The sequence below is a fragment of the Denticeps clupeoides genome, chromosome 19 (genome assembly GCF_900700375.1).
Source record: "Denticeps clupeoides chromosome 19, fDenClu1.1, whole genome shotgun sequence".
In the NCBI taxonomy this organism is placed as follows: Eukaryota; Metazoa; Chordata; class Actinopteri; order Clupeiformes; family Denticipitidae; genus Denticeps; species Denticeps clupeoides.
The window spans coordinates 17,369,096-17,394,260 of NC_041725.1; the positions used below are offsets into that span (position 1 = coordinate 17,369,096).

Below are 25,165 nucleotides of genomic sequence, written 5' to 3' on the forward strand. Positions count from 1 at the left end.
CTGCCTTTTAATACTTTATACCACACTTCAAGCTGAGATCAAGGCGTTCCTGGAAACGACTACATTCAAATGCCTTGCTTTACTTTCAAATCTCTCAGGTTAAAAGTAGTCATCATTTCTTTAGACTTTTTGTAATTGAGGTCCTTTTTTGAGGACGGTGAACAAATTGCCCCTGTTGTAGTAGTTTCTGTCAATCTTTTGAATTGTGTGATTTTTGTTTTAAGTACATATCGTGCCATACAGTACATTAAAGACAAGACGTAAATTCCTCCTCCTTGTACGTTTCGTATATATTTTTTTCACCACGTTTCTTTTATCACCAAAATAAATTCTGGATGGCGGGTGGAAAAGCAGAGTCAGCACACGGGGTTTTATACAATCACCTTTTAATTATGGGGTAATGAGAGGGCGACACACCCCATCATACGCATTTCAACACAAGATCTGGGAACAAACACTGAAACGGCCTGTTAACAGAAGTCAGCGTTTACAGTCAACCGTATAAAATCTCCATTCAATACTTAAATAGTAAAATACGCCTCGCTTGGTGTCGATTAGAACAAGTGTCCAGGGACATAAATAAATTCACACAGAACGCATTCGTAAAAAGGTTTCCGAACGTAAGGGGGCGATGATCCCCCTTTATCTTTTGGCTCAGCGGTTTTTCTACCAGGGAATGGTGCGCTCTCTCTTCTTAATCAATGAATGACGTTTAAAATCAAATAAATATGAACACACACACACACACACATGACCACACCCGGACAACATGTTGCAGCTGGACCGCGACTGGTTGGCCTCGTCCGATTGGCTGTTCCTTTCCGAGCTGCGGGCCCAAAGTCCGGATTCAGCAGGTCCACAGTGCAAAACCATGCGCGCGTACGAAGCGCATCTTAACATCTCTACAACTGGCCTCTCGTTTTCAGTAAATCAGCAGAGATGCAGAACACGAGAAAGATCGTGGCAAACACTGACAATTTCACTCATCCTCGCGGCCACGCCTCTGGGAATGGTAGATGAGCTACGCCTTTTTGTGATATTCTGTGAAAACCAACAGTTACTTGTTGGATGTGGAAGCCCCCCCAAAAAAAACCCAGAAATCCGTGCATTTCTGTCCTTTCACCCCGACTCGGTTGAAACAGAAACAGGTCCGAGTGCAATTCCACTTGGAAGAATCGGAATTAGCCGCGATCCTAAAAAAAGTGCACTTAAGACTACAACATGAGCTGCGTTAAAGTCTCTCCGTGCACTGGGACCGGGAAAATGGCGCCGCGAGACACGGTTAGTTTGAGTCCACTCGAGGTTGGTACCGGCCGGACATCATCGTCATCAGCAGCAGCGTGCGACATTTTTCTCCCCCCCCCCCCACAGACAGAGATTATGTGGAAAAATCCGGAGTATCCCTTTAAACACCGTCCCCCCCCGTCCCATCCCGCCCCCGGCCGGGCTTCCTAAAGCCAATATTTACATGTCACTTCTCATTACAGGCCGCTGCCATGGAAACGCTTCCCTGCCTCGGGTTAACAAACTCGCATAAACACGCTCGGTCTGTCATCAGCCCCTGAGATCACGAGACACCGAGATTGCACAGGGACGCCGTGGAGAGGCAGATCGGGGGATTAAACCATCGTGGTCCGTCGCAGTGGGAGACCGGAAAACGAAGAGGGACCATCCACACTCCAGAACGTTCGTGTCACCAGACGATATTTATATTGATGTTCAGAATAACTCGCCTGATTAGAAACGAGACACATCAAAGCCAAACTCGACTCTCCCGTCAAAAGCGTCCCTGTGATGCTCGCCCGCTCTGAGACGGCGAAAACTGCGCCTCGCGGCCACTGACAGCCGTTTCCGACGTTCATTAAAGTTAATGAAAGCGGGGCCCTCGCTCTGCCAAGTCGTTATTAGCCTGCCATGCTAACCCCCCCCCCCCAATGCACATCAAAGGCGACGCTCCGGTCGGCTGAGCCTCTGATTAATACGGTGATTTCCAGGGGACGGGTCGAGAGGTCAGCCGCCCGCCCCCGCGTAACTGGCCGGGCAAATACTGTCACACCAGGCCGTTAACGCCGATACTTATGACCACGTCCTTTTACCCGAGAGGTAATCCGATAGTCGGCATGCTTTCCTGCACCGACCTCGAGTGTTGTGTTTCTCGCTGGTTTTTGGAGGACTCCCCCCACCCCCCCCAACCCCCCTGGTGTCTACGAGGCAGCTGGCAAACTTTCAGCGCTGAGCTCAATGAATATTAATAAGTCTGATTAAATTAGGGGATAAGGTCCATGAATAATTTACAAGCACGTGGGACCGAAAAATAAAAACGTAGGTCGGCAGAACACGGAGGGAAGAGACCCCCCGAGAAGAAGGAGGACCAGGAGGACCAGTGAAACACATTTCTTTTTTTTTTGGCCCAAATTCTCCGTCCGGTTGACTCAGCCACTGATTACTTTATAATGAACGGATCAAGAGCTCATGCAGCGGCGGAGCGGCATCTTGGACCGTCTCTGCATTCCAGTCCCCCGGGACTGCCGTGGCTGTCCAGGAACCCTGGCGTGGGCCTCCTCTCGCTCGCCACGGCCGACGGCTGCTTCTCACTTTCTGGGCAGGAAGGCAGTGAGGCGCTGCTTTTTTATGGGAAGTATGTGGATCTCTTGAGAGCTGACCTTCTTCAGTTTGATGGCCCTGCTTTTGGGCATCTTTTTAGTGTCGTTGGGGTCCCCCCGCTGGTCCCCTGGGACCCTTGGAAGAGACGCGTATCCGCCGTGTCCCGCATCGTGCTTGATGGAGAAGTTCTTGGTCGAGACCCCAGAGATGCCTTTGAGCTTGCCACAGAAGATGGCGGGCATGGCGTCCTTCACAGAGACAATGACCTTTGCTGTCTGTGAGGTGCTGACAATCTCGATGTTCCCGCTTCCGCCGAGCGCGGCGTCACGCCCCGGCCCCCCCACGCCGCCACTGCTGTCAACCAGCCACTTGTGCTGCTGGCTGAACTCAAGAGAAGCCAGGCTGCTCAGGAGCTTTGCATCCAGCTTGGGAGAGCATTCCACTGGCCGCAGCACCCCCAGGGTCAGGGCGCCGCCGCCCAGGTCCTCACGATCCCTCTCGCTCGAGGTGGAACTGTGGCTGCTGCAGGACTGGATGCATGTCTTCCGCACTCCTGGTAGTGAGAGGTCAAGCACGTTGTCCTGCTGATAGACGACTTCCTGTTTTGTCTGAATGGGAGGAGCCCTGATGGACAAGTCCAGAACCTCTCCTTCAGGCAAAGGATGCACACTCAAGAAAGGATCCTGCGAAGGACCTGGGACAGACATGGTCTCTGCACTGGGAGATGGTACATTTGCCATAAAATCTTTTGTTCTGGTCTGGGTACCTTTGCTGAGAGTGCATGCTGGTTTGGGAGGGTCCGTCGCCAGCTTAGAGTCCTCGGAGTTTGGGACAGGAATGGGAATGGGAATAGGGATGGGAAGAGGCACAGGCAGAGGGACTATAACAGGATATGGGACCAGCAGGGTGGCTGGAGGCACCAAGGGTGCTAAAGGAGAGCTGTAAGGGTGGGGGAACAAGGGTGGTGGGAGGAACCCAGAAGAGAAAGGGTCCGCCTGAGGGCTGCCACCCATGTGACAGGCTGGCAGAGGGTTACCTTGGGAAGGAAAAAAGTCCTGCAAAGTAGCCACAAAGTTAGGGTTTTGAAGAAGGGTAAGGAGGTTTGGGTCCAGCATGGGAGCTGCTCCTTTCTGGTCCAATGGTGCACTCTGGCAAAGGATGTTGTTTTGCAAGGAGAGGGCAGGGCAAGGGTTTGCTTGCTGAACAACCTGGGGGGTTAGGTGCTGGAAGACCTGTTGCTCGAGAACCAGGGGCAGGGACACCGGGCACTGGCTGGTCACCAGGTAAGGGGCAGTGGCGGCTTGTCCCACTTGCGGCGCACCCGGTCCTGCCAGGATAGGCAGCACCACTGGGTTCTCCCCGAGGCAGATGGGCTGAAGGACAGTGGTGGCCAATTTCAGGGCGACCCCACCTGGAGACTCTGTCGCCTGGGTGACAACCGGGGCGCTTGGGACACCCATGACAGGGGAAAGAGAACGTTTTGTCAGTGTTGAGGAATCCACGTTCCACGCCTCGGACGGAAGCTGGGAATTTCCATCATCTTCAAGCTTTCCGATTGCCTCTCCTCCTGCACTGGTGCACATGTCCCCCTGGGCGCCCCCCACATCGACAGGAACGTCCTTGTATGGGTACTCCATGGCCTCCGTTTCACGGGACGTTCTTCACCTTCTGCTTGGGCACATGGCGTCCCCTGACCGTCTGGTTTATCCTCAAGGCTGCAATGGAGAGGAAAAAAGTAATATTAGCTTGATCTCGTGCAACACTAAATGATTTCTTTCGTACGCAGTGGCCTGGCGGCCGAGCCATGGATTGGCACGGCACAGGCTTTAAAAAAAAAAAAAAAGAGGGCCTGGGAACGGAGGGGAAGTTTCAGTGTTCCACTTGTCCCGGAGAGTGAAGTATGGCTCCACTTCTCCAGGAAGCAGAGGGAGGGGAGTTAAATTCACTTTGGGAGTCTTGGTTATTTGTTTATCTGCCAGCGCGGGTGTGGAATTCATTACATAAAATGCTGGCGAGGAGCAAAGTATTCCTCCCTTTGGCAGAGAGAGGGGGGAGAGAGAGAGAATGAAGGACGAGGATGAAAGTTCTGGGGTAAACACGCTAACGTCATTATTACTGCAGTCGTTTTGTTTTCCAGGGCACATGGCTGGAGGGACTTTATTCTGGAATGCATTAAACAATCAGTTCAGCAACATCGGCGCTGATAAAAAATAGGCCTCGGCAGAACAGATTTTCTTTATCTTTAGAAAAGAAAAGGGAGCGAGCGCGGAGAGAGCTGCACTCGAAGCGGCCTGGAGCCGTGCGGAAAGGACACGACGCTTGTGGGATGAGGGAACGGAACGTTGCGCCCGTCCCCGTGACACGAAGGCCGAGGGCCTTATCGGTGTGTGCTCAGCTCCCTCCGCAAACAAAGGGCCGGACAACTTGCGCCGTGTCAGCTGCACGCTCCCGCCTCCCAGTTAAGCCAGTTACGCATTTTTCCACGGTCACACCGACCTCGGACTCAACGTTCCGGAACGGCACAATAAAAAAGGAAAAAAAAAGAGAAAGGGACACCTCCAGCGCACCAGTTTTCCAGCGCTGAGGTTCCGCCATACTTTACGTCCGAGGGTCTGGGCTCCCGCGTCCAGCTCACGCTCTTCATCCATGTGCAGAATTCCACTGTGGAATTTCTCTCAGAGTGATGAGGAGGCGCGCACCTTCCCACCCGGAACCCGACTTTTATTCATCATCGGCCAACTTGTGGCCTGTGCCAAGCGTGGCAAGGGACAAAATCTGTGATGTGACATTTACATACATTACCATTTATGACATTTACCGGACACCCTTGTCAGTAGTGACAGGGACAGTCCCCCCCAGGAGACACTCAGGGTTAAGTGTCTTGCTCAGGGACACGATGGTAGTGAGTGGGATTTGAACCTGGGTCTTACCCACTAGGCTACTAGCACCCTACAAGCATGGGGGCGGTCCTTCGGAAAACAAACACGTGCTGCACGCGCCACCAGCCGCACGAATCCGACTCAAAACTGGGCTGCCAAAAATCCGCGCATGAATTTGAAGTGAGAGAGAAGCTATAAATTCTAAAATCCTGAATTGGAAAGGCAACAAGGTGGTTCGGCCCGGCCTTCCCCATGATTTATTCCGAAAGATGTTACATTCCAGCTGAGAGGGCAGGAAGAAGCGGCCAACAAATTCCTGAAATTGGATTCAGTTCGCGCGCAGACACCAAAAACAAAAGACTGGCCGCCGTCTGCAGTTCCAACACACTCACCAAACATATCATCATCACACAAAATGTGAATATACACATTTACTTTACTTTACTTTACTTGGCAGACGCTTTTATCCAAAGCGACTTACAGGAGGAAGACACCAGCAATTCTCGTTCGGTTTCTATAGATTTTGAGTTTACAAAACTAAGAGCCCTGATAAGGCCAAACTTGTCAAGAATAGAACCTGCAGGGAACTGTTAAGTGCTAGACAAATTTATTTATTTATTTATTGTGCTGTGTGTGTGTGTGTGTCTGTGTGTCTGTGTGCGTGTGTTGGACTCGTCTGAAATACTTTTTGAACAAGTGGGTTTTCAGCTGCTTCTTAAAGGTGGTGGTAGTCTCGGCTAGTCGAATGGAGCAGGACAAGTTGTTCCACCAGCAAGGGACACCAGAGGAGAATATATTCAATTGGGATCGGAGACCCCGTGAAGAGGGAATTTTCAGTCTTGTTTCGTTTGCAGGAGGGCGTGCAGGAGTGTATCTGGCTGCTAGTGTGTTGGTGTAAGAGGGAGAACTTTCATTTACAGCCCTGTAGGCAGCATCAAGGATTTAAACTCGATGCGAGCCGCAACCGGGAGCCGGTGGAGAGAGGTGAGGAGGGCTGCCACATTTTGGACCACCTGGAGTGGTTTTATGGTGACTGCAGATGGAGTCTAGAGATGACCATTGCCTGGACGAGGAGCTGCGTAGCCTGTCGTGAAAGAATCTTGCAAATGTTGTAGAGAGTGAACCTGTAGAAATTGACAGTAGCGAGCCGATTTGAATTGAGAGGTTTTGCTGAGGGGAGTTGTTGCCCGGAAAGATCAGAATCAGAATTTATATCTCGTACAGGATAAATTAAGTCTATTTAGATATTAGGGCGTTTTAAAATCCAGTCGTGCACTTTTTTTTTTGATGCTTATTAGTGCTGCACGATTAATCTAATCGCAATCGTAATCGCGATTTCAGTCTGTGCGATTACATGAACGCAAAAAGCCGCGATTTAAATGATTAGTACATGGATTGGATCGGATATGTTGCCAATCCATTCTCTCATCCTCTCAAAGTTTGCGAGCTGACTGAAGTCTCACATCTCACGTCTCACATCTCAGTCGGATGTGACGTGTTTGGTCACATGACTTTCGATTCGGAGACATATGGTTAGACGGCGCATGACGAGCTGCATCGTACGTCAACGTCGCCGCCATATTGCGATAAGCTCTGCTGTGGCGTGATGCATATACATGTCTATGGAGAGAAGTGCATAAAAATGCCTCACTCTTGTGCTGCTTGGGGCTGTACAAACCGCTGTACGCTCCAAACCAGATCCCGGGCGATTACATTTCATAGGTAGGGCTGGACAATTGTTTTGAATATATTTGGCCATTATAAAATCCCGTTTTTATACGTCTTAACCTTAGCTAAGCTAGGCTAAGCTAGCGAAGCTATGCATTCCTGTGTTCAAGTCAGCCTCCAAACAACGTTTTGGTTAAACGTAAGAACTATAATATGGGATCTTGTAATGGCCAAATATAATCAAAACAGTTGTTTAGCCTTACCAGGGTTTGTCGTTCGACAGTAATGTAAAAGATTTTTTGTGATTACTTAATTTTGTAGAATATTGTATTTTGAAAGCACTGGGCATTTCAGGTTGTTATAAGTAGTTTGTATGTTTCACTTTGAAATTAAAAATTTCACTATTAGTATGCGACTTTTCATTGATATACAAGCAAGTGTCCTTTATCATATCGCAATCGCATATCGCAATATTGATCTCAATAATCGCAATATGTCTTTTTCCCCAAATCGTGCAGCCCTAATGCTTATACAGCAATACAGCGATGACAAAACCCAAATCTGGGATTCCATCACCGCAGAAGAAATCACGGGCTAGCCTTCCAGGGGTTTTTTTGTGTTCACGCCCAGCCTGTTGCCACGGCAACGGTGGACTAATAAATCCATCACTGGGTGTCCGTGGGGGTCTGGAGCCGTCCTGCCATACTGATTCCGGTGGGGGAGCTCCGCTGGTGGAGTAGTTTGACATCACAGACACACACCAGACAATAAGGCCCCTCGGCCCTTAAATCAACGGCACGTCCAAAACTGGAACTCTTTTTTTTAACCCCGGAGGTAAAAAGTAAAAAAAAAAAACTGATGCAGCATGGCTTGCAGAGTAAAAATGGCGGCCACGTGGCAGAAAGCCCCGGCCAGCCGTTCCCTCGGGGGTTCGTTTCCTATTGTGCTGCGGCGCGGCGCGGTGGTGGTGGTGCTCGGGCGGGACTTTGAGAGGTTACATCTGAAATTGTTTTGGGGGCAGTTGACCTGCAGTAGGCTCATCTTGGCCTAAAAACATACGATGGGCTGCACACACACACACACACACACACACACACACACACACACACACAACCTGGACCCAGGAAAAGTGTGTGTATTTATAGCGTTAGCACTTTGTTCCTAAACCCTGGCCTTTTCCCAGCTCCGTCACACCGCACGGCTTTATTTATAGCCTCTGTACAGGGGAGGCGCCTCGGCAGTGTGAATGATGGACCATGAGATCATGACAGCAGACAACACACACGCGCGCGGTAAAACACGGTAACCTCTACATTCCCATATCTCCCGGCAGAAATACTCACACACACACACACACACACACACACACACACACACACACCGAATCTCAACAGAAGTCGGGTCTGCTGACCCCAGATCAGTTCTGATGAGCAGCGCCGTAGAGGCGTGGAAAACTGCACATTAATTCATATTTACATTTTACATTTACAGCATTTACCAGATGCCCTTATCCAGAGCGACTTACAATCAGTAGTTACAGGGACAGTCCCCCTGGAGACACTCAGGGTTAAGTGTCTTACTCAGGCACACAATGGTAGTAAGTGGGATTTGAATCTGGGTCTTCTGGTTCATAGTCGAGTGTGTTACCCACTAGGCCACTACCACCCTCATTTATTCCGGCTCATCTTAATGAGTGGGTGGGGGCGGAAAATGCCACGCCCACTTGAAATCTTTCATTAAAATCTCTGAAACAAATCCAAAAAGAGGAGTTCGACGTCACAATGGCCCGGTCTCCACTTAAATCTGCCAACAATCCTAAAAAGCAAAAAAAAAAAGTTCTCAAATGATTCGAATCCTTTTCCCTCTCGAAACGAACAATAAAGGACCTTTTTATCATTGTGTGAGGGGTATTAAGCGGGGGGCTTTTCTAGCCCACCAGGCCTGAGCCTCGTTTTTACTTCATTAACGCCGATTCGTCCCGCAGATCCTGATCTCCAGCGTCGGGGTGCCGGGGTGCTGATCTTATTTCAACCATTAGACTACACACAACACCACCAGCCCAGCACCCAGTTCCAATCCAGCTGGAGACGAAGCATCTCCGCTGGCTACCTGACCAGAATGCTAATGGCGCTTGACCCCCGTGACCCTGTAAACCGCACAATAACCCCATGTGACCCCCGGAACCTCGGGTCGCCAGGTTGTCGTCTCTCTGTCAGCGAGGGCCCTGGCGGCCGGGACGGTGGCTGTAAACATCCCCGCTGTGATGGCGGCGGGACCGGCGCAGGCCCGTCACCGGGAGCTGGACGGCGGCCCCGATCTTCCGTAATAGTTTCCACATTTCGCTCCCTTCGGAGGGGGGCGGCGGGAAGAAAAACAACAAACCGGATCCGACCCGAACGTTCGGCGGAGGCCGCGCCGAGACCGTCGTCCAGGCGGATCCCTCGCCGGGGTGAACGTCCGGCTGTGTTGCAACAAAGAGAGCGGATGAAGATGAGGATGAGGAGGAGGGAGAACATCTGCTCCCGTCACGCTCCGGCGTCCAGCCTGACGCGAGGATGCTGCTCTGTAATTAGCGGCGGCACGCCGCGTTCGCGCCGTTTATATCCGTCCTGGGAGCGGGGGGGGGGTGGCGGCCGGCCCGCCGTCTGGGGGATTTAAATGAAGTGGAGGAAGAGGCTGCGGCCCCTCCCCCAAACTCCCCCACAAAGAGCCGGGGGTCCGGGCCGCGTCTCGCGTGATGTACGGACATGGAACCGCCACCGGTCCGTCCTTCCTTCGTCCGGCGGCTCCTCGCCACGTTCACCTCCGGCCCGGGTCCTGATCGTTATATAATCGCATTTCTGTCTTCCTCCCCCCCCTCCCCCAGCACGGAAATGAGATTCTTCCAGAAACCCATTTACCGACTCTCTCTCTCTCTCTCCCTCTCTCTCTCTTCAGATAAAAGCATCACGCTGCAAAATGGGCCGTTTATCTGTAGAAATGATTCACGTTTATTACCAGATTATTATTCCTGCCAACATCGTCCCCTCAGCGGGCGTAAGGTACGTTTTTACGGACCGTGGCCCTGCCACGCCAGGCCCCGGCCCACGTCTGCAGTCTGATCTGAGATCAGCACGCCCCCCCCCGGCCCAGTGTAGGTGCCAACCGGACGTCCGGCGGCCTCTGGCTGTTCGTCCTGGATGTGGAGAGGTCAACAAAGCCCATCGTCCCCGGTCCCCAGACATGTACGCCGGTGGCGAGGAGGACGAGCCGGACGCAGCGCCCCTCTGTGGCCGGAGGCCCGGAGGGGGACCTGGAACGTCCCATCTCCCCCCTGCACCGCCACAATGCTGCCATCGACGTGACATTATTTACTCACGTCAGCAATAATTCATCTGCCGGTGGCACAAGAAGCGCCGCTGGCTTTCTGGCGACATTTGCCGAGGTCGGTGACCCTACGCAGATTTATCTGGCAGCAGCGCCTGTTGACCTTTTGAAAAAAAAAAATCATAAAAATAAATCTCATTTGGCGTCTGATTTCGCCACCGCACCGCGCGTAATTTGCCGCGCTGACAGACCGTGTAAAAGAAAAAAGAAGAAAAAAAAAACGATAATCCTCGTCGTTACCGAAATCGCCCGGTAATCCCCATCTGTCCCGATCCCGCGGGTTCCACCGCGGTCCGCGCGGCCGAATGCCCGCCTGTCCCTTTAAGTCGGGTCGCCGTCGCACCTGTGCCAGACGGGCCGAAAAGCCGCGGCTCTTACCGTCTTGCGTCCGTGCGTCCGCGCGTCCGTCCGGACGCGTTATTACGCGCGGCGTCGTTGACCGCGCATCATTGCGCGCGTCCGTCTCCCCCCGTCCGAAAAACGAAACAAACAAACCAAATATATATATATATATATTTATATATTATATAAATATATATTCAAGGCGGAAATGAACATAAAAGAGAGAGAGAGAGAGAGAGAGAGAGAGACCGCCGCGGTCCCGATGCTGCGGCGCGGGGCATTAAACTCGCTCCTCCTGCTCCCCCCCCCCACCCCCTCCCCCGGTGACAGCCGAGCTGCGCGCGCAGCCACGGAGAGCGTGACACCCCCCCACCCCCACCCCACCCACCCGAGACGCTCAGCGCGCGTGCGTCAGGGGTAAAGCGCTGGTCACGTCGCGCAGACGGATCCCGCGTGACCGCAGGTGACCCCGTCTGGCGCGACGACGCGATGTTGTTCCGAATCTGAGACCTAGAACATCTCGACACAAAATTTCACTTTTTAATCGGGGGCAGTGGTGGCCTAGCGGTTAAGGAAGTGGCACCGTGATCAGAAGGTTGCCGGTTCAAATCCCGATCCGCCAAGGTGCCACTGAGGTGCCACCGAGCAAAGTACCGTCCCCACACACTGCTCCCCGGGCGCCTGTCATGGCTGCCCACTGTTCACTCAGGGTGATGGTTAAATGCAGAGGACAAATTTCACTGTGTGCATCGTGTGCTGTGCTGCTGTGTATCACTTTTTTTTTTTTTTTTAGCGGGTAACACACTCGCCTATGAACCAGAAGACCCAGGTTCAAACCCCACTTACTACCATTGTGTCCCTGAGCAAGACACTTAACCCTGAGTGTCTCCAGGGGGGGACTGTCCCTGTAACTACTGATTGTAAGTCGCTCTGGATAAGGGCGTCTGGTAAATGCCGGTAAATGTAAAAATGATTGTACTGTTCTGCATCTGTGCATTATTCCTGTAATGAATTGCACGTATGCAGATGTGGGGTCCGTACGAAGCAGCTGCAGCCTTCTGCTCGGCAGACGTGATAAATGCACCACGAATAACAATGTGGCTCCTCCAGCTGCCACCTGGATGGAGAGACTCCACCACACCGGGACTGAGCGATCTGTTCTAATTTGGGGAGAACGTAGTCCACGGTGCCTCCGTCCTGCCACCAGGGAGCAGATGTGGCTGCAGACCACGCCGAATCTGCAGATGAAAAGACAAGAAGAGCAGATCATCCGGGGTCCACGGGCGTGGGTGTGACGTGACGGGGGTCCCCGGGGACCTCCTATCAGTGCCAGGCAGCCTCTGGCCCCTCCATTGTTCCGCTGTTTAATGGCTTTTAATGGGAGGCCCCCCATTCGCCGGTTATGGGCCGTCTGTGTAAATTGCCGTGGATCTGTGCCACCATTGTCTTCCTGTGGGCGGAGGACCTGGACAGATCCCATCGTTCGACGTGCCGCGCAATAACGATAAAAGCGTGCCTGAAACGAGGTTTATTCATCTCGGCATCTTTACATTATTCCCAAAGGACCAGAAACCCACGTCCCAGACGGGCAACCGAAACGCCGCGATTTAAATGATAATTGGGACCGTGGAGAATGTAAAAAGTCCGGGTGGGAGAGGGAGTCAGTGGCGGGGTTCAGGCCTGGGCGTGTCTGGATTTACCTCACAGACGACGCCCCCCCCCCCCTCCATCAGAGAATCACCCGAGCCTGCGGCCCCATCAGCTGGACGAGTTTTCTGCAGGACGCAGGTTTCATGCATGCAATGCGGCCTGCGGGTTTTTAAAAATGCAGTTACCCTGCGCCAGCGGCGGCCTGGCGGTTAAGGAAGCGGCCCCGTGATCAGAAGGTTGCCGGTTCGAAAGGTGCCACCGAGCAAATGCACCGTCCCCACGCACTGTCATGGCCGCCCACTGCTCACCAACGGTGATGGTTAAATACAGAGGACACATTTGGTCGTGTCATAGTGATTATGGAGATTTTTCGCATTTGTAGTATCAGGAGAAAGTGACGTGTGTTTGATGGATCATTATTTTCCTCTTTTTACCCTCAAAAGCCGCTTGATGAGATTCTCATGAACACGAGTGAATGACAGGAAAGTGTCCAGTATAAAACCTTAGGGCCTTTCGGAAACCGTCCCCGATGTCCAACATAACGTGGCTGAGACCACCTCATTTCATGGTCCTGCGTCTTCGGTTTTATTCTGGAAACGAGAAGACGCGTCCGGTCCTGCAGAAAACGGACGTCTCGCGTTCTGCGTGTGCATCTGCGGGTCTGAAGTTCCGGACAGGCCGCCGATGAAAGGCGCGCTTGTGAAGCGGCCGAGCGGCTCCGTCCCCTCACTTCCTCCTAGCGGATCCCTGACAGGCCGCGGCTTTGTGTGGCGCGCCTCCCTTTTCACTCGTGCCGAGTTGGCACGGCCACAAAGCATTTTTTCCTCCGCGGCCGGCGGTGGCTTATCACCCTCCGGGCTCCGCGGACAGGGAGAGGAAAGACGGGACCCGTCGCCGTGGTCATAACAGAGGAACGCTCGGGCCGTTCATGGTCCACGTTTCACAGTTTACGGTCCCTTTTCATTACTCGGTTAATGGTTCAACGGATAAAAATAATCCAAAAATCGAAAGTTTATGGATGTGCGGTGTAAAGAAAATGTATGCGATTTAATTTAGGCCCGTAGTTATTGTGGTTCATTGCTTAAAAGCTCATTAATTCCTTTTTTTTTTTCTTTCTCAATTGACCTCTGGGGATTTTTGGCCATATTTTGTATAAATGCAAAGAAAATTCTCTATTTCGTCTTCTCTCCCATCCCTCCCATCCTTCCCCACTTTTCCAGTCCTCTGAGATCGCCGTTAGGTCTTCGATTGGGGTTTCGGTTTGAGTTGATAATAATGAGCAGTGAAGGCACGTTTGAAGACATTAAAACACAGAGGTCCAGTTTCGGCCTGATCCAGCCACAGTGGCCCAGGGGAACCGAGTCCAGATATGCAGTTAATAGTCAACTTTGTCAATAACTTCTGCAAACGACAGGAAGAGGAAAGATGGGACCCGTCGCCGTGGTCATACGGCTCTACAGAGGAACGCTCGGGCTGTTCATTTCATTTATTTCATTTACAGCATTTATCAGACGCCCTTATCCAGAGCGACTTACAATCAGTATTTTCAGGGACAGTCTCCCTGGAGCAACTTAAGGTTAAGTGTCTTGCTCAGGGACACAATGGTAGTAAGTGGGATTTGAACCCGGGTCTTCTGGTTCACAGGCGAGTGTCTTACCCACTAGGCTACTACCACCTAGTACCTACCACCTGTTCATGGTCCACGTTTCACAGTTTACGGTCCCTTTTCATTACTCGGTTAATGGTTCAACGGATAAAAATAATCCAAAAACCGAAAGTTTATGGATGTACGGTGTAAAGAAAATTTATGTGATTTAATTTAGGCCCGTAGTTATTGTGGTTTATTGCTTAAAAACTCATTCATTCCTTTTTAAAAATGTTTTCTTTCTCAATTGACCTCTGGGGATTTTTGGCCATATTTTGTATAAATGCAAAGAAAATTCTCTATTTCGTCTTCTCTTCCATCCCTTCCATCCTTCCCCACTTTTCCAGTCCTCTGAGATCGCCGTTAGGTCTTCGATTGGGGTTTCGGTTTGAGTTGATAATAATGAGCAGTGAAGGCACGTTTGAAGACATTAAAACACAGTGGCCCAGGGGAACCGGGTCCAGATATGCAGTTAATAATCAACTTTGTCAATAACTTCTGCAAACGAGACCCCTGCCCTTCCCCATCCAGCCCGCCGTGCTTAAACAAAGGCCCTGATCGATTTTCCCGGTAACCTGGAGGTGTGGCTCTGTGCATATTTTATCTGATTTTATTGTATTTTATAGGGATTAATCAGGTTTTTTTTTAAAAAAAAAGCCATAAATTATAAATGCGTTGAGCGCATTTATCAGAACAGAAACAAGGATATTTTCCGAACACAAAGTAAACGGGAATTCGGTTCTGTTTTTAATAAACCGGCACAGGTCAGATTTTTTTTTAATTACATTTCTGAAAAATGAGCATCGGGTGGGAAACGGCTTTTGTCTACAGTCCTTTAATACGATTATTCCGAACCGGTATTACCGACTTTATTATACGGAGCAGAATTAATTACCCCCACACGGAATCCCCGTTTCACGGAAGACACGGGCGCCCCCTTCAGGACAAGAGCCAAACCGGCCGAACTGGTTTAAAGGTCCTGCGGTTCAGGTCCAGACGTTGAACGGCTAACGGTGACAAGTTGTCGCCGTTTTAACGCTCGGCAGCGGGAGCAGGACGTGGAGGAACCGCCATGGACGCTGATGGCGGAGCTCCGTACGTGGTGGTCAAGCTGGAGGAGGAAGAGGAAGAAGAACCCGGGTCCGAGACGGACCCGCTCATGTTCGCCCCGCTGGACTTCTCGGACGACGACGACGAGGAGGAGGAGGAGGAAGGAGAAGAAGCGGAAGAAATGCAGACGACGACGTGGCCGAGCCGCGAGTTCAGAGGTTACGGGCAGATCTTTCCCTCTCCGGCCTGATTTAGTGGACATTTCCAGAGGAGAGGGACGTTCTGGGTTCAGGTGGTCCAAGATGGCCATCTCCCAGGTCTTACTGGTTCCAGTAAGGGACGTTCCGGGTTCAGGTGGTCCAAGATGGCCATCTCCCAGGTCTTACTGGTTCCAGTAAGGGACGTTCCGGGTTCAGGTGGTCCAAGTGTGCCATCTCCCAGGTCTTACTGGTTCCAGTAAGGGACGTTCCGGGTTCAGGTGGTCCAAGATGGCCATCTCCCAGGTCTTACTGGTTCCAGTAAGGGACGTTCCGGGTTCAGGTGGTCCAACTTGGCCATCTCCCAGGTCTTACTGGTTCCAGTAAGGGACGTTCCGGGTTCAGGTGGTCCAAGATGGCCATCTCCCAGGTCTTACTGGTTCCTGCCGTGTTTACCAGGTTATGGCCAGAACGTGTTGTTTAATTCAGTATTTATGGCGATTGAAGATCGGCATGTAATCAGTTTTGAGTAGAACAACCTCATTTACATTTACAGCATTTACCAGACGCCTTACAATCAGTAGTTACAGGGACAGTCCCCCCCTGGAGACACTCAGGGTTAAGTGTCTTGCTCAGGGACACAATGGTAGTAAGTGGGGTTTGAACCTGGGTCTTCTGGTTCATAGGCGAGTGTGTTACCCGCTAGGCTACTTCCAGTCCATTCCTCAGTCGTTCCCCCTGTTTATCTGAAATCGTTGTAGATGTGGAAGACCCCTCAAATCGGCGGTGCAGTAAGGACCCACCTGCGTCAGGAGAAGACAACATGCCGAGCAGGGCACCATCGCGCATGGTACGGGCCAGCTTCACCCAGGCTGCATGGTGATATGTAGCGTTAAAATGGACTTTATGAATATTTTCACACAATATTTTCCATCATCTGTCCACGTCAGTGCTCTCCGAAAACCTTCCACCATCGCCTCAGGACGATGATTGAGAAGACCAGATCAGCGAAGCGGGTGGATGTAGCCGGGCGTGTCCCCGCCCCGTGGACCCGGTCAGATCCCTGCCCAGCCATCAGCCCGCAGACTGCAGCAGAACCTCCTGCGTTCCCCACCGTGAGGGACGTGCCCGGTGTTCCTCAGGTTCCTCAATGTTAAATGTCCCCATTCAAATGAAATGAGGAGGAATGGACGAGGTTTGTAAATGTGAAACCACTTCTCTGGTCGTAGGAGAAGCCCCAGGTCAGAGAGAGACAGGACGACGTCCTACAGGACGTCCTGCACCACTGCAGGGTGAGGTCCACCAGTCTACTCATTTTCAAAAGTAGGATGAAATGTCAAATACAATACATCCCTTCCGGTGTCCCGTGGGTGAATATGTCACCGTCCTTCTCCCAGTTGTTGTCCACGGTCCTTCAGAGAGTAGAGCAGAAGATTGACGGGCTTCAGGCAAAGCTCTTCAACTTAAACAGGCCTCCAGAGGAGGTAACAACATTCCACACCTTCTCCACTGCGAATATTAGATAAAATATTTTTTTTTTTTACAGAATTCAGTTCATTTGATTGTTCAATTTCTTATATTTTAAAGGTCCCCCAACATTTATTTTGGTCTTGTTGGTCCCCTAATACTGTCTCTGAAGTCTCTTTCCGAAATTCCGCCGTGGTGCAGAATTACAGCCACGTTGATCCAGTCCCACAGTGAGACTTCCCAGGATGCGCCGCTTCACCGCCTGTAGCTTTAAATGCTAATGAGGGGGAGAGAGGCGGGACCAGGAGGAGAGCGGCCAATAGAAGTTGAGCGTCATCAACACCGTCCACCAACCACAACGTTTGGTGCAGACAGGAAGTCGTGTTGCCGTTTTTTCCCGGATAAAAATAAAATGAACCCACTGGGTTCTTCAGAGTCTCGCGCAACGGAACTAAAAAATACATTCGAGTTCATTTTTACATCCAGTCACCGAGCGACAGCAATACTTCTCACGTTTGGCCATTTCTAGCCACCGCAGGACCATAGACAGGCCGGGGGAACTAACGTATTAACGTTAAATAAACTCTCGAAGTCCCATTTTCACGTCAGGGGACCTTTCAGTATTATAATTAGTGACAGTGATTGTTTTTTTGTCATTGTGACGTGTCGCGTCACAGCACAGGGACGTGTCATGAAAGGCAAGGTTCGAACTCAGGGCCGCAGAGCTATGATGCCCCGTTAGATTTCTAGAATGCTCCTTTTCTACGAGGTTAAAGATTGCCGGTGGTGACGTGTGATCTCTGAACTTCCGCCGCTTCTCCCCCTGAACGTCCCTCTGGGGGACAAGCTGAACTATTGATCCATGTGGTCGGCCTTTCACGACTGATGCGTTTTGCAGCCGCGTTGGTATTCGGCGATACGGCGGCTGGAGGAGAAGATCGACGATCTGCGGTCCAGAGGCGGAGAGATTTTACACCGAGGTACACCACGACAGACGAAAAGACATTTCATGTCCCCCCTTCCCGCGCCACAGCTGCCCTGGGGGACATCCCACCTTCCCGGGCTGAAGGGTCGGCAGAGCGGGGCCGTAGGCCAAGAGCGGGACCCTCGATGGAGGCCACCTTGGAAAGGGGAGTCCTCCCAGCCAGGAGCGGCGGACTATTTCTCACCAGACGCTGTCTCTGCAAGAGGGAGCAGAGGCCGCGGCAGGGGGATCGGTAGAGGGCGGCCTGCCAGAACAACGAGGGACAGCCACCAATGGGAAAAGCCCAAACGGCCCCTGGCTCCCGCGACCGGTGCAGGCCAGCGCCCTTTAAAAATGTTGAAGACCACAACGGTGGTGTTGGCACCAGTGCCGTCTGCAAACACACTCGCCGCCACCGGGCCCATGAAGAACGATGTCCCGTCCTCTGGAGAGGAACAACAGAACGGTAAATTACGGAAAAGTTGTTAAGTTTCGGCTCCCATTTTCAGCATTTATCAGACGCCCTTATCCAGAGCGACTTACAATCAGTAGTTACAGGGACAGTCCCCCCCTGGAGACACTCAGGATTAAGTGTCCTGCTCAGGGACACAATGATAGTAAGTGGGGTTTGAACCTGGGTCTTCTGGTTCGTAGGCGAGTCTGGCTACCACCACCCCTCCTGACTACATTATAATTTTTAATCTTTATAATACTGACTACATTATAAGTAGGGTTAAACGTCTCATTTTAATAATAATTATGATTTTATAATTACGCCCCCTGGTTTATTCACATGCTTGATCAGACGCGGTCCTCTCATTTGACAGTGCTGATTGGAAGCCCCCTGAGGAAGGTGTGGGTCCCTCTCTCGGCCTACCTGAAGGCCTTCAAAGAGGACGAGCCCCGGAAAGCCATAGTGCCGGTGCTTCACGCAGTCTTCCCCACCAGCGTCCTCGCCACGAGTGGCGTCACCGGCGACCCGGCCAGGGGCGTTCAGGAGCTGAACCCCAACAAACTAGAGGCCATCCGAGGTACCGGACCCTTGCATATGTCCATTAACGTGCTCTCCACTTGTTCTGTACACGGAGATGGACGTGTGTGTGTGTGTGTGTGTGTGTGTGTTTTTGTGTTATTAGAGTGGCTGGCAGAGATGTACCCGTCCTACGATGTCGAAGTTAGAGGGAAGACTTGGGCCGAGTGCTTAGGGGTTCTGAACAACATTATTAAGACGCTGCGCTACGACAAAGTAGGGCCCCCTTTCTTCTTGGATTTAGTTAAGTTAGTCTGCCGGGACGGGGCTGCGAGTGTCATAACGTCATGTTTTATTTCAGGACAGAGTCCCCACGTCCCGCCGACTCCCCGCACACACACAGGATCAGAATTAAATGTTGTACCTAAAAAAAAAACAATCTCTTTTCTGATCGTTCCTAAAATGTGCAAATAAAGCTTTTCAAAATCATACAACTCTAAAACAAAACTAAATAAATATATAAAAATACAATTTTAAAACCGTAAACAATAAAAAACAAAAAACCGGTGGCCAGGCCACGTCCGCCTCCTGCAGTCTCTGGTAAAGGGCGTCACGGCACGGCCGGGGCCACCTCTACCTGCCAGGACGGGTCCCCTGCAACGCAGTCACACAGCGACGGTCATTACGGACGCGGCCATCGGGCCGGTCGGTTACAACGCGGTACGTCACTCGCCTCCTTCGGCTTGTCCCGGGTCTCGCCGGCGGCGGCGGAGGGCGCGAGCGGCACGGTCCAGTGCGGATATCCGGGACTGTCCGCACCATCGCTGTCCGACAGCTCCACGTCGATCTCCGCGGTGTGCTTGTACGCCGGCCGCGGCGGGACGGGGCGGCGGGACGCCTCGGGTTCCTCCCCGGCGTCCGGCCCGGCCACGCCTCCCTCCAGCTCCTTGTCGGGCGAGACGGAGACGTTACGGTCGATGAGATTTCAGGGTTTCGGAGGAACGATGTGCGACTCACGGAACGTTTCTTGGCCAACAGCCTGTGGTACCGGGCCGCAGAGTTCATGGTGGACAAACACTTCTTCCAGTCTTCACCGCGCTCCTTCAGGTCGTAGTTCGGGAACCACTTGGCTACAAACTCTGTTCGGATAAAATCAAAAGCGAGAACAATTTTTTTTTTTTTTTTGCCCGAAGCAGGTAACACACTCGCCTACGAACCAGAAGACCCAGGTTCAAACCCCACTTACTACCACCGTGTCCCCGAGCAGGACACTTAACCCTGAGTGTCTCCAGGGGGGGACTGTCCCTGTAACTACTGATTGTAAGTCGCTCTGGATAAGGACGTCTGATAAATGCCGTAAATGTAACCAGGGTGAGGGTTTGAGACCCCGGCGTTCCACAAGCGTAGTTCATTGTTAAATATGGATTTCGGAACTCCTACGGTCATTTAAAAAAAAAAAAAAAAAACTCGGAAAAGTCATGCTGTTTGAAGGGGGAATTTTCCAGGCCCCAAAAGTTTTGGAATGTGAAATAAAGTTCCGGAAATCTGGCCAGACTGTACAGCGAAGTATGTAGTTCCCGTAAAAGTGGCTGAGAAGCAGCCACAACGTGTAAAACCAGCGCAGGACTGTAGGGGCAGTGGTGGCCTAGCGGTTAAGGAAGCGGCCCCGTAATCAGAAGGTTGCCGGTTCGAATCCCGATCTGCCAAGGTGCCACTGAGTAAAGCACCGTCCCCACACACTGCTCCCCGGGCGCCTGTCATGGCTGCCCACTGCTCACTCAGGGTGATGGTTAAATACAGAGGACAAATTTCACTGTGTGCACCGTGTGACAATCACTTCACTTTCTTTTAGTGGGGTGGTAGTAGTAAGTGGGGTTCAAACCCTGAGTGTCCCTGAGCAGGACACTTAACCCTGAGTGTCTCCAGGGGGGGACTGTCCCTGTAACTACTGTCCATCAGACCGCGCCCAGATTCAAATGTTCGGGAACCAAACTGCCCTGCCCCGCCCCCCACAAATTTTAGCGCGATAATTAGTCCAAAATCTCAAATTTTCTTCCAGAACGTTAGATGGTTAGAAACCTCTGATGGCGCTGATCCGGTTGGGGTCCAGCTTCTTCAGGCCCCTGGAGGCGTCGCCCAGGGTGTTGCTGCAGGTCAGCTCGTCCATGGTGAAGACGGCGCGCAGCAGGAGGCGGACCGCCGCGCGCGGCTTGCGGGCGCCCTTCGCCTTCTTCAGGGCGCCGGCGCTGACGTAGACCTGCCTGGCGCGGTCGCCCAGCAGACCTGCAACACACAGCAGAGGCGCGGCTCGCCGTCAGCGCGCGCCAAGCTCCGCCCGCTGCTTCTGGCGCGGAGGAGGCGGAGACGAGGGCCAGTACTTTTTTTCTCCGGGTCGGCGGCCTTCCGGGTTTTCTGCTTGGAGGGGCAGGTCGCCGCTGTGCCTTGGTCCCGGGGGCTGGACTGGGGGGTCGGGCGGGGCGGGCTGGGTACCCCGGGCGCCGGGGAGAGGGCCGGCGGCCTCTTGCCCTCCCCCGAAGGAGGCGGGGACTGTGAGCCCACGCGCACCAGCTGTGGCATGGCCGCCATGGCGTCCACGCTCGGCGGCGGGTCCACCTTGACCGCCGGGCTGTCGGGTTCCGGCCGGGTCTTGTGGGGGGACTGTGGAGCAGGCGTCCCACGTGAAGGTGGTCCACAGTAAGCTGACCATGTGACATCATGCAGATCTCACACACACATACCTGATGGACGGGTGAAACCTGGACGTTCGTCACCTTAACCTGGAGCTGCTCAAACTTCTCGTCTAGCCTCTGGATGGCGCTATACATAATCTGACCAGAGCGAAACCACGTGGTTACGCGCGATACTTCATTTTTTACGTGATGGAGCGATGGACCAGACGTTACCTGACAGTACATCAGAATTTCTCCCAGAGTGTGGAGGTGGTCCGTGCCAGGGGAACTTGTTGGTCTCTTCTGTAAAAAGAAGAGAAGCCGGCTGCAGATATGAATACCTTCACTTCCTCGTTCCTTGAGGTTCAAACCCCCCCCCCCTTGAGCAGGACACTTAACCCCCGAGTGTCTCCAGGGGGGACTGTCCCTGACACTACTGGCTGGATGAGGGCGTCTGGTAAATGCTGTAGATGTGATACTTTAGCGTTTCAGACAAATCCAACTCACATCATCACAGGGCTGACATTCAAATTCAAACTCGTCGGTGAGCGACTCTTCGTCGTGCTCTGAACTCATCTGAAGAAACAAGAACAACGTTATAACATGCAGCAGAATGTTGCTCCCACCAGGACAAAAACGTCCATTCTATACTACGTTTAAGTTGATGCGAAAGTGGAATTTGACCAACTTTACCTGGCTGATATCAGGCGGTGAACATTGCTGGTCCAGCTGGCAAGACAAAGTCTTGAGATGTTCTTAAAAAAAAAAAAAAAACAGACTGTGGTTTTAAAGGTCTCCTATTATGATTTTTGGTCATCAATTTTGGTCCCCTAATACTGTATCTGAAGTCCCTTTTTCCGAAATTCAGCCGTGGTGCAGAATTACAGCCACATTGATCCGGTCCCACAATGAGGTTTCCCAGGATGCGGCGTTTCACCGCCTGTAGCTTTAAATGCTAATGAGGAGGAGAGAGGCGGGACCAGGAGGAAAGCGGCCAATAGAAGTTGAGGAGGCATTTGCGGAAATTACGCCATGAACACCATCGGGTACAGACAGGAAGTCGTGTCGACATTTTTCCAGAAAAAATAAAATGAACCCGCTGGTTCTTAAGAGTCTCGCGTGACAGAACTTTAAAAAAAAAAAAATTCGTGCTCATTTTTACACCCAGTCACCGAGCAACTGCAATGCTTCACACGTTTGGAAGCCATGACGGTCGGTGGAGATACTGTTTTAGGGGAGGGGCATGAGAAACGGGAGGTACCCGTTCTCCTTGTGACATCATAAGGGGACAAATTCCAGATCCGACCAGATCTGAACGGTGAAGCAGAATGAACAGAACTCTCTTTACACCGATCGACATTTCTAGCCACTGCACGAGCATAGACAGGCTGGGGGAACATCATCGCACAAAGTCACATTTTCATGTCATGTTTTAATGCTTAACTATTTAAAACCAACAGCATCAGAGAAACTGGCTAGTGTCTGCTTCTATGAAATACTGGCCGAAATGAAGGTTACTCACTGTGATCGTTGTGATGGAGGAGCGGATCTGGGCAGTTGCTCTGTTTTACTGCGGTATTGATGGGCTGGTCACAACACTCTTCTTTGATATACATATGACCTGAAACCAATTGTTTCAAAGTGCTGTAGTTATGTAGTACTTAATTATAAAAAAAAAAAATTATTAAACCAGTCTTCCCCACTTTAACTCAGGGAGAGAAAAGCGTAAAACACCAAATTCTAATGAAGTGAAAGTGGTAGCAATGCTGATATGTAGAGATGTGCTAAGACACTCCAGGAGCTGTAAAAGAAGATAATGCTCAATATATTATTTTTTTACTTTAATGCCATGTATAAAAATATATGTATATATAATAGGCAAGTTAATGTGTTGAAGATGAGTCGAGAGAGAGGAGATCTGGACACAAAGACCATTAAACACTAAATATTGTTTCAAATTTAGATCGACACAACTATTTTAACGTCTCAGGATCGCAATAATGCAGTAAACAAAAAAAACAAAAAGAAAAACGGGTAGGAGTGAAACGATCGTTTACAGCCGCGGGGAGGCGCTACGAGCAGACGCCATTCGGACGGAGAACGACGATGCCGCACGTCGAGGCGCCGATTCGTGCACAAAGAAGGAAATTCTGCGATAAACGTTCGGGACGGACCAGTATGTGCGGCAGGAAGTTGTGCTTGCAGCGGTTCGGCTTTTGCACGGTGCATTTTATTGATTAATACTTGTATGAAGTGAATGAATTACAAGAGCGGGACTTCTCAGGCTGAATTAAACATAAATGTTACATGCATTTCATATTTATTTATTTTTTATCTCAAATGTGAGGAAAGCACATGCCATAAACTCGCACTGAAACTATTGCAATATAATCTGGGAACAGAAATTCAAATTCCTCCAATAGAAATGTGTGATTTGCGCCCAAATACAGAAGCACCTGCTGCGGAGTTGGCGCCGACGCCCTCGCCGTTCATCGACATGACTGGACCGCGATCCGAGTGTTCAGTCGCGCAGCTTTTATCGCTCAGACGCCGGCAGACGCGGACGGGATAACGGGGCACTCGGACCGCCTTTGTGCTACTTGGCCGAGCGGCGGGGTCACGTGGTTCCGCTCTGCTCACAGAGACTTCCGGTTCGTTCGCTCGGTTCAGCAAAAAGAGCCGATTCGCTCGGTTCCGAAACACACAGTCATACACGGTATGATATGCAGTGAAATACTTTTGCAACTACTATAGACCACAGTATTGCAAATATTGCAAGTATTCAAGTGAACCAATATGCAAATATTGCAAACATAACCAAATATTACATTTTGTATTTTTAAATATAAAATATGTGTAACCGGTAGGGTGATGGTGTGCAAAATTCTGGGGGGATGGAGTCCAGAAGTGATTTAATGTCTTATGTAGTGTTGTGGTTGAAGCTCGTATGGCCTGCGGGAAGAAGCTCCTCCTCATCCTCTCTGTGTTGGACTTCAGGGAGCGGCAGCTCTTCCCCGATCACAGCAGAGAGAAGAGTCCATTGTTGGTGTGGCCGAGGTCCTTCACAATCTTCCTGGCCCTGTTAGAGCACCTCTTGCTGTAGGTCGGTTGAAGGTCAGGGAGCTTGGTACAGATGATGCGTTCGGCTGATGGAACCACCCTCTGCAGGGCTCGCCTGTCCTGCATGGTGCTGATCCCGAACCAGGTTGAGATGTTTCCCATCAGGATGCTCTCTATGGTGCAGGAGTAGAAGTTCCTGAGCACCTTGGAGGGCAGTCTAAAGTCTAGAGTTTTCCAGGCAATGCGTTTAAAAAAAAAAAAATCTTATCAGCATGTCGTTAAATTCAAAACGCAGCAGTAATACAATAATCTACGGTTGCCCGAATTGTCGGGACATCCAGAAATATTGGTGATTTCAGCTCCAGTCGGGTATTCCAACCACAGCCTACAGCCAACAATAGACTACAGTAAGCAGGCAAACGTTTCTGTGCGTTATATTATGCTGTGTGGGTGATGGTTAAAAGCAGAGGACACATTTCGTTGTGTCACCGTGTGCTGTGCTGCAGTGTTTCACAATGACGCTCACTTCACTTTCCCTTTAGATCTATTATTATGAAGCGCTGATAAAAGAAAAAATACAGATCCCATAATGCAATGCTTTACACTGCAGCGGACACAAGTAAAATTCACCCTC

The 25,165-nt window shown here is 51.2% G+C and overlaps 3 protein-coding genes across 8 annotated transcripts; 1 reads left to right on the plus strand and 2 right to left on the minus strand.

Moving 5' to 3' along the window:
- Window positions 1-1,452: 1,452 nt before the first annotated feature.
- On the minus strand, window positions 1,453-11,121 carry rai2 (retinoic acid induced 2). 2 transcript variants are annotated; one of them, XM_028963101.1, is made up of 2 exons: window positions 10,896-11,121; window positions 1,453-4,319 (listed from the first exon to the last, which is right to left on the minus strand). In XM_028963101.1, the coding sequence occupies exon 2, from the start codon at window positions 4,239-4,241 to the stop codon at window positions 2,592-2,594; it is 1,650 nt and encodes a 549-aa protein (XP_028818934.1). In that variant the 5' UTR covers window positions 4,242-4,319; window positions 10,896-11,121; the 3' UTR covers window positions 1,453-2,591. The 2 variants fall into 2 exon arrangements, with proteins under 2 accessions (XP_028818934.1, XP_028818935.1); XM_028963102.1 differs by lacking the exon at window positions 10,896-11,121 and adding an exon at window positions 10,758-10,804.
- Window positions 11,122-15,126: 4,005 nt separating this feature from the next.
- LOC114769645 (uncharacterized) lies at window positions 15,127-19,217 on the plus strand. Its single transcript, XM_028962839.1, has 9 exons — window positions 15,127-15,422; window positions 16,163-16,251; window positions 16,352-16,543; window positions 16,631-16,693; window positions 16,799-16,885; window positions 17,767-18,298; window positions 18,660-18,863; window positions 18,969-19,078; window positions 19,164-19,217. Exons 1-9 carry the CDS (start codon window positions 15,227-15,229, stop codon window positions 19,215-19,217), a joined length of 1,527 nt encoding a protein of 508 aa, XP_028818672.1. The 5' UTR covers window positions 15,127-15,226.
- On the minus strand, window positions 18,968-24,087 carry LOC114769404 (proline-rich protein 12). Of its 5 annotated transcripts, none has more exons than XM_028962381.1 (11): window positions 23,928-24,087; window positions 22,994-23,092; window positions 22,165-22,226; window positions 21,979-22,047; window positions 21,706-21,774; window positions 21,541-21,630; window positions 21,181-21,460; window positions 20,882-21,085; window positions 19,851-19,941; window positions 19,536-19,748; window positions 18,968-19,456 (listed from the first exon to the last, which is right to left on the minus strand). In XM_028962381.1, the coding sequence occupies exons 1-11, from the start codon at window positions 23,968-23,970 to the stop codon at window positions 19,336-19,338; spliced, it is 1,341 nt and encodes a 446-aa protein (XP_028818214.1). In that variant the 5' UTR covers window positions 23,971-24,087; the 3' UTR covers window positions 18,968-19,335. The 5 variants fall into 5 exon arrangements, with proteins under 5 accessions (XP_028818214.1, XP_028818217.1, XP_028818218.1 ...); XM_028962384.1 differs by having other exon boundaries at window positions 19,292-19,456; window positions 19,816-19,941; XM_028962385.1 differs by having other exon boundaries at window positions 19,313-19,456; window positions 19,820-19,941.
- Window positions 24,088-25,165: the final 1,078 nt, after the last annotated feature.

Excerpts from the sequence above, each read along its gene's own strand:
- LOC114769645 (XM_028962839.1), top strand. The coding sequence starts at position 15,227 with ATGGACGCTGATGGCGGAGCTCCGTACGTGGTGGTCAAGCTGGAGGAG. Across the intron at positions 15,423-16,162 it reads GCCGAGCCGCGAGTTCAGAG|ATGTGGAAGACCCCTCAAAT; the intron begins GTTACGGGCAGA and ends AAATCGTTGTAG. Across the intron at positions 18,864-18,968 it reads CAAACTAGAGGCCATCCGAG|AGTGGCTGGCAGAGATGTAC; the intron begins GTACCGGACCCT and ends TTGTGTTATTAG.
- LOC114769404 (XM_028962381.1), bottom strand. The coding sequence starts at position 23,970 with ATGTCGATGAACGGCGAGGGCGTCGGCGCCAACTCCGCAGCAG. Across the intron at positions 22,227-22,993 it reads CCTCCATCACAACGATCACA|AACATCTCAAGACTTTGTCT; the intron begins GTGAGTAACCTT and ends TTTTTTTTTAAG. Across the intron at positions 21,461-21,540 it reads AGGTTTCACCCGTCCATCAG|TCCCCCCACAAGACCCGGCC; the intron begins GTATGTGTGTGT and ends CCTGCTCCACAG.
- rai2 (XM_028963101.1), bottom strand. The coding sequence starts at position 4,241 with ATGGAGTACCCATACAAGGACGTTCCTGTCGATGTGGGGGGCGCCCAG.